Raw genomic sequence first — 15,238 nt, forward strand, 5'->3', positions numbered from 1 at the left:
ACTAAGTAAGCACCTTACTTAACAGCGCTCATTTAATCTTAGGAACATTTTGCATAAGAGGAAACTGAAGCTTACAGAGCTTGATTACTTTGACCCAGTTAGTGATAGTGTGAGTTCAGGGGTCGAACTAGGATCCCAGCTCCCGCTACTTTCACCTTTGAAAAATTCCACTTCGGGGTCTCTCCATTTTCCTGGTTCTCAAAGAAGCCTTCGGAGAGCAATTACACGGAAGTGGCTCCGCCCCCCTCGTCGCCCCGCCCAGCCCCCGGTCAAGCCCGAGGGAAAGCGGAGGTAAAAAAAAAACCACACTTCCCAGGGTGCACCGCGAGAGCGAAGGCCTCACTACCGGCGTCCGCTCACCGGCGCCATTTCTGTCGAAGGGAACGGCAGTGCGGCCTGTGATCATGGCGCTGTTCCCGGCCTTTGCGGGCATTGGTGACGCTCCCAATAGCGGCAGCGCCAGGAAAGGTAAGCACGCAAAAGGGATGAAGGAGACATTCGGCGGGCATACGATGGAGTTTCTCAGTCCTAGGTCTCGGCCCTTGCCTTGGATTTGTTTATCCATTTGTATCCCAGAGTTCTCCGCGGCGCTGCAAAGACTTCTGGGAAGGGAAGCCCCCTGGTCTCGTCCTGGCTTCAGTTTAAGAGTTGTAGAGCAATGGGCGGAGAGAGAGACCGAGGAGAGGCCGTGGGGCTGGGGCTCCTATGTTGTCATGCTGTTGGATCCCATTCTTGCTCTGAGCCTCAGTTACTTCACCTGTGAAACGGAGATGCTAGTACTCCACATCTCAAGGAGATTCTTGATGCAAATGCTGGGTGTTGTTATTACATCTTTCGTCCTTTCCCGTTTTACTTATTTCTGAACCGCTCAGTGGGTTCATAGCTTTTGGCAGACCTAGAGCCAGGGATTAGGATCCAAAGCATAATTGAACGCAGTTTCTCTCCAGAGGGACACAGATGCTGGGAATCAGAACTGTTTATTGAGGCTCTCCAGGTGGTGACATCACATACTCTGTTTAGCCTTAAACATACCCAGGAGATCTGCATTATTAAAAATTGAGACGGAATTGTCATTTAGAGTAATTAATCCTAGATCATGCACTTATGTGGCAGAGTCCAATTGTGTCTGACACCTCTTTTATATTCTCTGATAGTTCCTACACTTCTATTTTTGTAAGGCTCTTCATAATTTTTAGTAATCTGTTATATAATCAGTGTAAGTTTTGGCTATTTCCTTACTACCTACAGCCCATTGACAAGTCCTTAAAACAGGCAAAGTGAAAATCCTCTAGGAACTCAGCTGCCTTAGTGTTTATACTTTGTTAAGGGTAAAAGGTCCTGGAAAGCTTGCTTCCAAAATTCCTTAGACTTAGGCTCTCCCTAACCCCCTCCCAACTTGAAAGTATATAAGGGGCCACTCCTCGTGACCCCAGTGCTGCTCTTTCTGCCCAAGGGTCCTGCCCCTGTGCTTTAATAAAAGCACCTTTTTGCACCAAGGGCGTCTCAAGAATTCTTTCTTGGCCCTCAGCTTCGGACCCTAATGTCTTCTCTACATCAACAGGTATTTTTTTAAAAAGTAGCAGAAGAGATAAGATGTTACAGGTGTCACAGGTGAACTACAGGAATACTGACTTCTGATGGGAGGTTCAAAGAAGGTTTATTTAGGAGATAACTTTGGTGATGGGTCTTCAAGAGGGGAGGATTTGGACAGATGGAGATAGTGGAAGGGCATTCCAGGGCCTTCAAAGACATGCAGGAAGGAGATCGTGAGACCTGTGCGGAAAGTTGCAAATAGTCCTGTTTGTCTGAAAATATAGAGGCAAAAAGGGGAAGCCTTGGGAAATATGGTTGGGACTGGTGGTGAGGGAGGGTAGTGACTTGAGTAACAGGCCAGGGGTTTATCCTTTATTTGGGGAGGGTGAAATGGAAAGTTTACAGGGGAGTGTCACCCTTGTCATTTATCTTAACCAGTATTTATCGGACATTTTCTGGGTATTCAATGGCAGGGTAATGTTTGTAGAAGAGCTTTTTATGAAGCACTGTATTTTTAAAAATTTAAACATTCTCATTCAATGAAATTAACTGTAATTCTTTAATATCATCTAATATCCAGTCAGTGTTCAAATTTTCCAAATTGTCTAAAAAATGGCCTCTTAATGCTGCTTCAAGTCAAGATCCCAAAAGGATACAACATTGTATTTTGTGGGGTATATCTCTTAGGTCTCTTTTTAATATGAAATAGTTTCTCCTTCCCCTCCATTTTCCCTTGTGATGTATTTGTTGAAGAAAATGGGTCATTTGTCCTATAGACATTTCCCACCAGATCTCCTGGTGACATTTAGTGTGCTTCTCTATCCCAGTATTTCCTGTGAGCTGGCAATTAGATCTAGAGAGTTAATTAGATTCAGGTATAATTTTTTAAATTGGAGGTACCTCATTAGGGTATTTGCTGTTGACTCAGGTCAGGAAGATGTGCTGTCTAGTTTTCTCTTCATTTAGAAATGTTAAGATTGATCAGTGATTTCATGGACAGTCCTGACTCATCCATCAGTCTTTCACCTAATGATCTTTGCAGCCATTTATGATTATTGCTTAGATGCATTATTTCATTGGGGTCACAAAATGGTTGTTTTCTAATTTTAACTTTCCTCCTATATTAGCATCAGTTATTCTATAAACTTTCTGTCAACACTATTGGGATACCCTAAAATAGAATTCAGGCAAAAAAGGATGAATGGTTGATTCTTTCCCTTTGTCAGTGTTCAGAAAATGAGTTGGGGTTCCTGCAACTTTTAGAGGTCTCCCTCTTCGTTATAAACTCTCGAATTTTTAACACTTGTATTTCAATCCATTGCAGATACCCTTTTTCTAATGCTCAAACCATCCCATCTGTGGCTATTGGGAGTCTAATTAAGTTTGGTGTGTATCTTTTTTGACATGACCCAGATGTTTTCATTGCTTCCTTGCCTTCTGGCCTAAAAGATGCCCAGAGCTCATCACTTACACGTTTCATTAGGACCTGGAATTGGCTGTTTCTCTAAAAACCATGGTTTCTTTTAGTGGAAAATGGTATGGGAAGGTTAAAACCACACGTTGGTTCAGGAGTGCTAATTGCAGTGGTCATCATTACTTCTAGACATTTTGAGTGGTCAAAACCAGGAAGAGAAAAATACATCATGAATTCACCTTGATATTTCCAGGCCAGATTTAAGATTGTGAGATTTTTAATTTCTTTTTGTAATTTAATTTGTAATTTGTAATTTATATGTACATTTATAATTTAATGTTTATATTTCTTTCCTCTTACGCTGAAAATCTTAGTTCCTGGGGCACCTGGCTGGCTCGGTGGGTGGATCATGTGACTCTTGATCTTGGGGTTGTGAGTTTGAGTCCCATGTTGGGTGTGGAGATTACTTAAAAATAAAATCTTAAAAAAAAAAAGTTCCTAATGCCACCAGAACAATTGTGTATATGTTCAAAATAACAGTAGTAACATGATTAATACTAAATAGTTTAATATTTCTTTGTGGTTCTTTTGGTCCTTAGGACGTTTCGTGCAGCAGATGTGTGGTTGATTGACTGTTTTAAAGTCACTTGAAATAGTTCTCTGAGTGGTTTTGTCACCAGTTTGACGTATATTTGTTTTTCATTTTTAGGGATTGCTTTTTTCTTCTTTTTGAATTGATCCTGTTTTATAGTGTTGTGAAGCATTTGCGTGGTCCTAAGGTTGAAATTGTAAACCTGGTATATTCAGAGGAAAAAAAGCCTTTCATTTCTCTTCCTCAGCCTGTTACTTTCCTTACTCTTTCCTACTTTACTTACTTCATTACTTCCTTACTCTGTGGGTTAGAATTTTAATTAGTCGGGCTCCTGGGTGGCTCATTCATTGAGCGTCTGCCTTAGGCTCAGGTCATGGTCTCAGGGTCCTGGGATCGAGTCCCACATTGGGCTCCTTGCTTGGCAGGAAGCCTGCTTCTCCCTCTCCCCCTCCCCCTGCTTGTGTTCCCTCTCTCGCTGTTTCTGTCTCTGTCAAATAAATAAAATCTTTAAAAAAATTTTTTTTTAATTAGTCATTGAGATCCTTCCATTTTTTTCTCCCTTAATACGAGTAACTACATTTCTTTCTCTTTCTTAAATGCATACTGTTCTGCATTTTATTTTATTTTTTAAATTTACTTCTTTATTTTAGAGGAGTGAGAGAGAGCTTGAGCAAGCAGGGGGATGGGCAGAGGGAGAGAGAATCCTGAAGCAGACTCCCCTCTGAGCACAGAGCCTGATGCAAGTGTTGATCTCAGGACCCTGAGACCATGACCTGAGCCGAAGTCAAGTCGGACACTAAAAGATTTATTTATTTTAGAGAGAGAGTGCAAGGTGGGGGAGGGCAGAGGGAGAGGGAGAATCTTTTTTTTTTAATGTTTTATTTATTTATTCATGAGAGTCAGAGAGAGAGAGAGAGAGGCAGAGGCAGAGGGAGAAGCAGGCTCCCCGCCTAGCAGGGAGCCTGATGCGGGACTCGATCCCAGGACCCTGGGATCATGACCTGAGCCGAAGGCAGATGCTTAACCCTCTGAGCCACACAGGCGCCCAGAATCTTTTTTTTTTTTTAAGATTTTATTTATTAGAAAGAGAGAATGAGCGCAAGCGTGATCAAGGAAGGGGTAGAGGAACAAGCAGATTCCCCACTGAGTGAGGAGCTGAATGGAGGGCTCAATCCTAGGACCCTGAGATATGACCTGAGTGAAGTCAGAGGCTTAACCGACTAAGCCACCCAGGTGTCCCAGAGAGAGATAATCTTAAGCAGACTCCCCACTGAGTGCAGAGCCTGACAGGGCTTGATCTCATGACCCTGAGATCACGACCTGAGCTAAAATCAAAAGTTGGACACTCAACCGACTGAGCCACCCAGGCTCCCCACCTGTTTTTCGTTTTAGGGTTGAAATCCCAGAGATCACTCTACAGCCTCTGCACTCTACAGTATGAGATCTTCCTCATTTCTTTTGACTGATACACAGAACTCCATCATGTGATGTCATATGGTTTATTCAGACAGTTCCCTATTAAGAACATTTACTGTTTCCATTCTTCTGCTGTTATAAATAGAAGCACTGTACATTTTTTTTTTTTAGTTGACACACGATGTTACATTAGTTTCAGGTGGACACCATAGTGATTCAACCACTTTATACCTTATGCTCTGCTCACTGCAAGTGTAGGCACACACCAGTATTACAAGATCATTGACTCTGTTCCCTATGCTGTGCCTTTTATTCCTGTGCTTTAGTCATTCCATAACTGGAAGCCTGTGTCTCCCACTCCCCTTCAACCATTTTGCCCATCTCCCGGCAACCCATCAGTTCTTTGTATTTATAAATGATTCTGCTTTTTATTTCAGTTGTTTTGTAGATTCTACATATAAGTGAAATCATGTGGTATTTTTGTTTCTCAACTTCACTTAGCATAATACCCTTTTAGATCCATTTATGTTATCATAAATGGCAAGATCTCGTCCTCTTTAATGACTAAGTAATATTCCACATTATTTATATTTTTATATACATATCACATCTTTTTTACTGATTCGTCTATTGATGGACACTGGGGTTGCTTCCATATCTTGGCTATTGTAAATAATGCTGCAGGAAAATAGGGGTGCATATATCTTTTCGATTTTGTTGGGTAAATACCCAGGAGTGGAATTATTGGATCATATGGTATTTCTGTTTTTAATCTTTTGAGGAATCTCCATACTGTTTTCCACAGTTGCTGCACCAATTTATATTCCCACTAATAGTGCACAAATGTTCCTTTTTTCTCCACATCCTCATCAACACTTGTTATTTCTTGCCTTTTTTGATTTTAGCCATTCTGACCGGTGTGAGGTGATATCACTGTGGTTTTGATTTGCCTTTCCCTGATGAGGAGTGATGTTGAGCATCTTTTCATGTGTCTGGTGGCCACTTGGATGTCTTCTTTGGAAAGATGTCTGTTCACGTCCTTGCCCATTTTTGTACTTCTTGCCTTATACTGTAAAACGTAAAAATGTAAGATTGTTAATAGTAGTGCAGAATTTCAATTAAAAAAACTAAACTGCTGGACAGGACAGACAGGCAATACCCAAGTGAGTGACCCCAACTCGGCTCCTTGCTCTGGAGGTACTGTTAAGCTTTAGGACAGGATTTAAGTAGCCATCCCATTCATTAAGAGGTTTGAGGGGGGAAATTTAGCAACAGTCATTCTTTCAACAAACAGGTATGTAGTGACTCCGTTATATTAGAAGCAGCAGAGAGCCTCCAGTGTCTGATCCCTCCTATTCTCAAGTTTTTCTTCTGTACGTACCATCAGACTATTAGGATTTTATACTCCAAAACGTTATTGCTCAGGTGCCGAATATTTGGACAGAGTTGGGAAGGAAGATGGCATATCAGTGCATTTAATCCTTATAACAACATATAAGGCAGGTGTATTATCCATATTTGGGAAAGAAACTAAACTGTATTTTTTTTCTCTAAAACCTGCTCTTCTTCCTGGGTCCACGTATTAGAAAATGGCACCACCATTCCCCCAAGCCAAAACTTAGACACATACTCTGACTTCTCCTCCTCCCCCCCTCACCCCCCATTCAGTTCTTCATCCCATCCTTCCAAATAATTCTTTTCCCATCTCGGGAAGTTTGTACCTCCTAATCCCTTCCATGTATTTTGCCCCCCCCCCCCGCAACCATCAGTTTGTGCTCTGTATTTATAGATCTGATTCCGTTTTGTGTGTTCATTGGTTTTTAGATTCCACATATAAGTGAAATTGTGGTATTTGTCTTTTTCTGACTAATATAATACCTTCTAGGTTCATCTATGTTGTTGCATATGGCAAGGTCTCACTTTTTTATGGCTTAGTAATATTCCCTAGAGAATCTGTGTGTGTGTGTGTGTGTGTGTGTGTGTGTGTGTGCGCGCGCGTGCGTGCACCTGCACACGCATATGTGCATGTATACACACACTACATCTTTTTTTTTAAGCTTTTATTATTTGACAGAGAGAGAGAGCACGAGCAGGGAGGATAGGGAAAAGCAGACTCCTTGCTGAGCAGGGAGCCCGACGTGGGGCTTGATCCCAGGACTCTGGGATCATGACCTGAGCCAAAGGCAGACGCTTAACTGACTGAGCCACCCAGGTGCCCCACACACTACATCTTTACTCATCCATTGATGGATGTTTCAGTGCTTTCATATCTTGACTATTGTAAATAACACCGCAGTGAATATAGAGGTGCATAAATCTTTTCGCATTAGTGTTTTCATTTTCTTAGGTTAAGTGACCAGAAGTGGGATTGCTGGATCATACGGTATTTATATTTTTAATTTTTTGAGGAACCTCCATACTGTTTTCCACAGTAGCTGCACCAGTTTGCATTACTATCAACAGTGCATGAGGGTTGTTTTTTATTTCCTCCACATCCTAGCCAACACTTATTTCTCATCTTTTTGATTTTAGCCATTCCTACAGGCATGAGGTGATAGCTCATTGTGGTTTCGATTTGCATTTCCCCGATGGCGAGTGGTGGTGAGCATCTTTTCCAAAGTGTCTGTTGGCCCTCTGGATGTCTTTGGAAAAATGTCTGCGTAGGTCTTCTGCCCAGTTTTTAATTGGATTGTTTTATGGGTATTGAGTTGTATGAGTTCTTTATATATTTTGGGTATTAACAGCTTATTAAATATATCATTTACAAATATCTTCTCCCATTACAGTAGGTTACCTTTTTGGTTTTTTGATGGTTTCCTTTGCTGTGCAAAAGGTTTTTAGTTTACTGTAGTGCCAATTGTTTGTTTTTGCTTTTGTTGCCCGTGCCTGACAAGACAGGTCCAAAAAAGTATTGCTAAGACTGATGTCCAAGAGTTTAGTACCTATGTTTTCTTTTAGGTACTTTATGGTTTCACTTCTTACATTTAAGTGTTTAACCCATTTTGAATTTATTTTTGTGTATGGTGTGAGACAGTGGCCCAGTTTCATGCTTTTGCGTGTAACTATCCAGTTTTCACAACACCATTTATTGAAGAGACTGTTTCTCATTGAATATTCTTGGCTCCTTTGTTGTAGATTAAATGACCATGTAAATGTGGCTTTATTTCTAGGCTCTCTATTCTGTCTCATTGATCTGTGTGTCTGTTTTTGTGCCAGTACCATATATTTTGATTATTATAGCTTTGAAGTATAATTTGAAATCTGGGAGTGTGATACTTCCATCTTTGTTTTTCTTTCTCAAGATTGCTTTGGCTGTTCAGGGGCTTTTGTGGTTTCATACAAATTTTAGGACTATTTTGTTCTAGTTATGTGAAAAATGCCATTGGTATTTTGATAGGGATTGCACTGGATCTTGTAGATTGCTTTGGGTAGTATGGACATTTTAACGATATAAATTCTTGTACATGAGCATAGTATATCTTTTATACCATTGATTTGTGTCATTTTCGGTTTCTTTCATCAATGTATTATAGTTTTTGGAGTGCTGGTCTTTCACTTTCTTGGTTAAATTTCTTCCTAGGTATCTTAGTCTTTCTGATGCAGTTGTAGATGGGATTGTTTTCTTAATTTCTCTTTCTGATAGTTTGTAATTAGTGTATAGAAACACATCAGGTTTCTGTATATTAGTTTTGTGTCCTGAAACTTTATTGAATTCATTTATTCTAAAAGTTTTTTGAGGAGTCATTAGCGTTTTCTGTATATAGTATCCTGTTGTCTCCAAACAGTGATAATTTTACTTCTTCCTTACTAATTTTGGATGCCTTTTATTTCTGTGGCTAGGAATTCTAGTACTGTGTTGAATAAAAGTGGCAAGAGTGGGCATCCTTGGCTTACTCCTGATCTTAGAGAAAGGGCTTTCAGTTTTTCACCATTGAGTATAATACTGGCTGTGTGTTTGTCCTATATGGCCTTTATTATGTTGAGGTATATTCTCTTTATACCCACTTTGCTGGGAGTTTTTATCATGAATGGATATGGAACATTGTCAGATGCTTTTTCTGCAGCTATTGAGGTGGTATGATTTTTATCCTTTATTTTGTTAATGTGTATCATGTTGATTGATTTGTGGATTGTGAACCAAACCTGGAATAAATCTCACCTGATCATGGTGCAGGATCCTTTTAATGTACTGTTGAATTCAGTTTGCTCATGTTTTGTTGAGCCAGTTAACTCTTCAATTCATTAGTTTACCCCTGTTCTCACTGCCACTTCCCAGTTTTAGCTGTCATTACCCCCTGGATTGACAACAGCCTCCTAAAGAGTCTCCCCGTCTTCAGTCCTACCTTCACTCCCTGAACCACTCTCCACACTGTAGGCGGAATGTTAAAGTGCATTTATTTAAAAACACCACGTGCCATTCACTGGTGAAAATGCTTTACAAATATTAACTCATTGAATTATAACCCTATGAAGTTGGTACTGTTTATCCGCATTTTTAAAAATTTATATATTTTATTTTTTATTTTTTTTAAAGATTTTTGTATATTTATTTGAAAGAGAGAGAGAGTGAGAGAGAGAGAGAGAGCAGGAGCAGGGGAAGAAGGAGAAGCAGGCTCCCTGCCGAGCCAGGAGCCCAATGCAGGGCTTGATCCCAGGACCCTGGGACCATGACCTGAGCCGAAGGCAGATGCCCAACTGACTGAGCCACCCGGGCGCCCCTTTATCTGCATTTTTAAGGAGGAGGAAATGGAGTCACAGAGCCAATAAGTAACCTGTCTGTGGTCACGTGGCTGGTAGGCCTCAGAACCAGGATCTGAGCTCAGGCAATCCAGCTTCAGAACGCGTGCTCTTTAATACTACTCCTTGCTGCTGTTCTTTAGAATCCTAGATCTGACTTTGTCCCTCTTGTTCAGCGCTGTTGAGTGTCTTGTCCATTGCTTTTAGGGTAAGCCCAAACTCTGACATCTTTGTAAGGCCCCCAACCTCTCCAGCTTCATTGTGCCCCTACTTGTTCTTCCTCCCAGTGGTCCAGACATAACAGCTTCCTGCTGTTTTCCAGAGCCCTGCTTTCCCACTTTCAAGCCTTTGTACCAGCCGTTTCTTCTGCTGGTAGGAGCAGATTAGCCTCACTTCTCGTCCTTCAGGTCTTAACCGAGCTGTCCTCCCAGGCAGCTTCCTCTGACCCGTACCCAGTTTGGATGATGTACTCTCATTATACCTTCTTTATCCTGACGTTTGTCACGTTGTGTGTAAGTGACTGCAAGGGTGTCAATGCCCTAGGGTCAGGTTGGGTTTGTCTTGTTTGCTGTGTGTTCCTAGTTCCTAGAACAGTGCCTGGTTTTCAGTAAGAGGGAAAAAAAAAAAAAGCTGAGTGAAAGAAAAGAGACTCAGATTAAGTGTTTTGTTAAGAGTTGCACAACCAGTAAACAGTAAAGCCAGTATTTGAACACAGGTCCTTCTGGCTCCAAAACTTGTGTTATAAATCACACTGTGATATTAGAATGTTGGGGTTCGGACCATTTAAACATTACTCTTGGGATTCCTGGGTCTCTTCAAATTGTAGGTTAACTCCGTAGAAAGTCTGACTTTGGCTGGGTACTCTGTAATCACCATTTTAAAAGCAGTTCTTAGCCACGTTGGCTGGTGCTTTCTGTGCAAACGTTTGCGCGCCCAGTTTCCTGGTCAGAAAAAAAGGATTTTGATCAAATAAAGAGCTTGGCTCGCTCTTATTAAAGGAACAATCCCCTTCCCTAATACATGTGCTAATCGATTACACTCAACTTTGGAAATGTCTTTTGAATTATACCTGGAGGGGTGGTGCTCACCAGAGTCCACAGAAACCAGTAATCAGAGCTATTTTGTTATAATAGTAATGGGGAAGGGGTGAACTGGGATATTTTATCCAGCTGTGATTAAAAAAATTTTTTTTTTTGTATTTAAAACGATTCGTGGTGATTTCTTCAGCCCTCTATCCAGTGAAATTGAATTAGAGCATTTTCACTAGCGTTGGGGAAATAGCATGATATAATAACCTTATCATAAAAAGCATGTCAACTTTGGGGTGATTCATTATATAATTTTCGGTAAAATTACACATGCTGTGGTTCTTCCAGATACCTACCTGATTTTTATTAAGTGGTAGTTCTTTTTTTATTGTTATTTTAATCACCATACATTATATCATTAGTTTTGGATGTAGTGTTCCATGATTCATTGTTTGCATATAACACCCAGTGCTCCATGCAGAACGTGCCCTCTTTAATACCCATCACCGGGCTAACCCATCCCCCCACCCCCCTCCCCTCTAGAACCCTCAGTTTGTTTTTCAGAGTCTATCGTCTCTCATGGTTTGTCTCCCCCTCCGATTTACCCCCCTTCATTCCTCCCCTTCTGCTATCTTCTTCTTTTTTTTTCTTGACATACATTGCATTATTTGTTTCAGAAGTACAGATCTGTGATTCAACAGTCTTGCACAATTCACAGCGCTCACCATAGCACATACTCTCCCCAGTGTCCATCACCCAGCCACCCCATCCCTCCCACCCCCCACCACTCCAGCAACCCTCAGTTTGTTTCCTGAGATTAAGAATTCCTCATATCAGCGAGGTCATATGATACATGTCTTTCTCTGATTGACTTATTTCACTCAGCATAACACCCTCCAGTTCCATCCACGTTTATTAGGTGGTAGTTCTAAAGTGGTTTTCTGCCTGGTACTTCTACCCTTTTTTCCTTAGGGGTGTGTGTGTGTGTGTGTGTGTGTGTGTGTGTGTGTGTGTGTGTAACACCCTCCAGTTCCATCCACGTTTATTAGGTGGTAGTTCTAAAGTGGTTTTCTGCCTGGTACTTCTACCCTTTTTTCCTTAGGGGTGTGTGTGTGTGTGTGTGTGTGTAGGGGTGTGTGTGTGTGTGTGTGTGTGTAGGGGTGTGTGTGTGTGTGTGTGTGTGTGTGTGTAGGGGTGTGTGTGTGTGTGTGTGTGTGTGTGTGTGTGTGTGTGCTGATTTCCAGGCAGGTTCAAGCACTATGCTTACTTACTAACCTGCAGGGACAGAAGGTTTGTCAGCCAGCCAGCTTTTCTATCCAAACCAAACCCTGGGCAGGGTGTATCCTGTCTGTCCTTCCTCTGCTATGTTATGTTCTCCTGCTTTGCCATTGACACAGTGATCGAAATACATACTTGATTTCTATCAAAGGAGCTTGTAAATCGTGTGAGGATGTAGGTAAATAGAGGGAAAAAAACCTTTGCAATCTGATCAATAAACTATCTTTTAATCTCAAATAACTTCCTCCAGGATTCCACGTAACCCAAATTTAATAATCTTACATGTATTACATGAACAGTTAAGGTTATGAGGAAGTATAAATACCACATGAGCAGAGACCTGGCCTGCCTTATTCACACTGTACCCCCAAAGCCTGGGATGTGCCTGGGCACATAGTAGCTAATCAGTACTTTATTCTTTAATGGCCAAATCTCCATTTACAGTGAAGAATTAAAATAGTTGTACTTTATACCTAGATATTGGCATGCTTTTGATGATCTCAGGGTCTTTCAGTTCAGTAAATTAGGTGCTGGGGATACAAAAATATGAAGATACGGCTCAGATCTTCAGTCATTTTATGTGCTAGGGATTGGGAATACAGGAGCGAGTAGTCATAACCTCTCCCCTCCTGTTGCATTTAGTTTAGAAAGAAAGGAATAGGAGCAGGGTAGGTGAGCTGGAAACTTGGATGCAAGAATTGTAAACCAATTTGCTGTATTTGTTTGGCTGGCAAAATATTTTGTCTTTTTTTTCCCCCCCCATTCTCCCTACAGTGTCAGAGGAATTACTAATCTGGCCCTTGTAAGGATTTGAGTTGTTGACCTTTGCCTTAGAATAAAGTAGGAAGACTGCCATGCAAATAATGAGATTATAATGTGAAAATTGCCACACTAGCCCCATGTACCAGTCGCAGGGAGATTTCAGGAAAACCAGAGCCTTAGTTGAGGGAATGAAGGGTAGCACCATGGTGTGGTGGAGAGACCAGATGGAGGAGCGCAGATCCAGTTTCAGGTGTGTGCCCACAGCCGTGACTGAACTTCTTTGGGCCTCCTGCTTTTGATCCCTAGATGAGGAGGTGGTATCCCGGCTCTGCCCTGGAGAGCCTTCTCAGAACTGCTCCCTCCCTCCAGACCCCTAGGAGGATCCCTACTTCTGCTGTTCTGCATGTTGGGCTTCTCTGAAACATTTTGTTTGAGCAGTGTTTTCTTTGGCTAAAAAGAGTTTAGAAATCTCTAGACTAGATGATTTCCAAAATTCCTGCATGCCTGACATCCAGTGGTGATTACTTCTAACGTTTCATGTTCACTGCTCATGCGCTTCCAGGAAAAAAAAAGCAGTGGTAACTTCTTGTCAGGTGCAAATACCCTTTGCTCTGACAAAAGGTCATTTGATTGAGATGAAGGTCATAGAGAAGGTCAGTGATGATTTGGGTTAGAACCCCAAGAGTTTTAGTTCTGTATACACTACTCTTTTTCCACAGTGGTCTCATATGGCAAAGTCTTAATTGCTCCCTTAAAAGCCCTTTTTCTTGTACTTTGTGAAGGACGGAGTCCTTCACAAAACAACACTTTCTGTTGTTTTGACATCTGCGTTTCTTTACATTTTCTCCAAGCTGTCCTCACTGTCTGGAAAGATATACCGGAATCGTTTGAGAGCATCTTTCCTTGCATATTGTTCCATCTTTTCTCACTTTTCCTTTGTTCATGAGAAAATCCAATTTTTGTGGAAATAATCATGATCTCTGAGCAACAGGAACTATTTTCACATACCTCTTGCCAGGAATTAGACCCAAGGAAAGGGAACCAATCTCAGAAAGAAAAAGACAATAGAAGAAAGATTGCCTGGACGATTGTTTAGCACTCACTGGGTATGACCTTACAAATTATTTAATTCCTTTGAGCCTCAGTCTCCTCTTCTATACAGTGGAGATGATAATACCTCCCATAGTGGGTTGTTTTGGTGCTTAAAAGGGGTAAGGATATAAAGTGCTTTACCTGGTGTTTGGCCTGCAGTAGGTACTTAATGAGTTAGGATCCCTCTCTTCCTTCCCCCCCCTTTTTTAAAGATTTTATTTATTTATTAGAGAAAGCACGTGTGTATGTGTGTGTGCTGCATGTGCTCTCGAGTGAGGTGGGGGCTGGGGGGAGGGGCGGGGGACAGGGAGAGAGAATCTCAAGCAGATTCCCTGCTGAGTGTTGGGCTCCATCCCATGACTCCGAGATCAAGACCTGAGCCAAAATCGAGGAGTTGGACACTCAACTGACTGAGCCACCCAGGCACCCCTCTTTTTTCTTTTAATGTACCTTTCCTCCCTCCCTCCCCTCTTTCCCACAAATATTTATTAAGCTCCTCCTGACGCATTGCCAGGCATTGCTAACGGATACAACAGTGAGTCGAACAAAGTACCTGTCACCAAGAAGCACACATTTCAGCATCTACTCCTCACTAAGATGCAGTAATCATCAGGGACTAGAAGACAGAACATATAAGGCCCTCTTCCAGCACAAGACTAAAAAGGCAACCCAATTAAAAAATGGGCAAGGGATTTGACTATTACTGTTCAAATATGAATGGCCAATAAACACATGAAAAGATGCTTCGCGTCATTAGTCACCAGGGAAATGGAAAAGCACAATGAGGAGAGACATCACACCCAGTAGGATAACTATAATCTAAAACACAGACAGTAGAAATCAGATTTGGAGAAATCAGAGAATCCATATACAGTTACTGGGAATGTAAAGTGGTGCAGCCAATTTGGAAAAAACAGTCTGGCATTTCCTTAAAATGCTAAATGTGAGTTACCACATGACCCAACGTTTCTCCTGGATATCTAGCCAAGAGCAGTGAAAACATATGTCCATATAAAAACTTATACATGAATATTCACAGAGCATTGTTCGTAATAACCAAAATGACGTCCAGGTGTCCATCAGCCAATGGATGGACAAAATGTGGGATATCCATAAAATGCAAAATTATTTGGCAATAAAAAGGAATGGAGCATGAATACGTGCTACAGCATGGATGAACCTTGGACACGTTATGCCGAATAAAAGAAGCCAGTTACAAAAGACTATATTGTATGATCTCATTTATATTCAGTGTCCCAAACAGGCAAATCTATAGAGACAGATTAGTGGTTGCCTGGGGTGGAAGAGCCAGAGATGAGTGAAGGTAACTGCTAATAGCTTTGGGGTTTCTATCTTTTTTTCTTTTTAATAAGATTTTATTTATTT

The 15,238-nt window shown here is 41.3% G+C and overlaps 1 protein-coding gene across 2 annotated transcripts in view; it reads left to right on the plus strand.

Annotated features, from left to right (window-relative positions):
• Nucleotides 1–330: 330 nt before the first annotated feature.
• Nucleotides 331–15,238, plus strand: part of NRDE2 (NRDE-2, necessary for RNA interference, domain containing) — a 48,708-nt gene continuing 33,800 nt past the window's right edge. For both annotated transcript variants that reach the window (XR_003515620.2, XM_027569382.2), the window contains exon 1: nucleotides 331–468. Coding sequence is in view for 1 of the 2 variants with exons in the window: in XM_027569382.2 (XP_027425183.1) it covers nucleotides 405–468 (64 nt within the window). In the remaining variant the exon portion in view is untranslated. The remainder of the gene's footprint in view (nucleotides 469–15,238) is intronic.

Source organism: Zalophus californianus, chromosome 6, assembly GCF_009762305.2.
Source record: "Zalophus californianus isolate mZalCal1 chromosome 6, mZalCal1.pri.v2, whole genome shotgun sequence".
In the NCBI taxonomy this organism is placed as follows: domain Eukaryota; kingdom Metazoa; phylum Chordata; class Mammalia; order Carnivora; family Otariidae; genus Zalophus; species Zalophus californianus.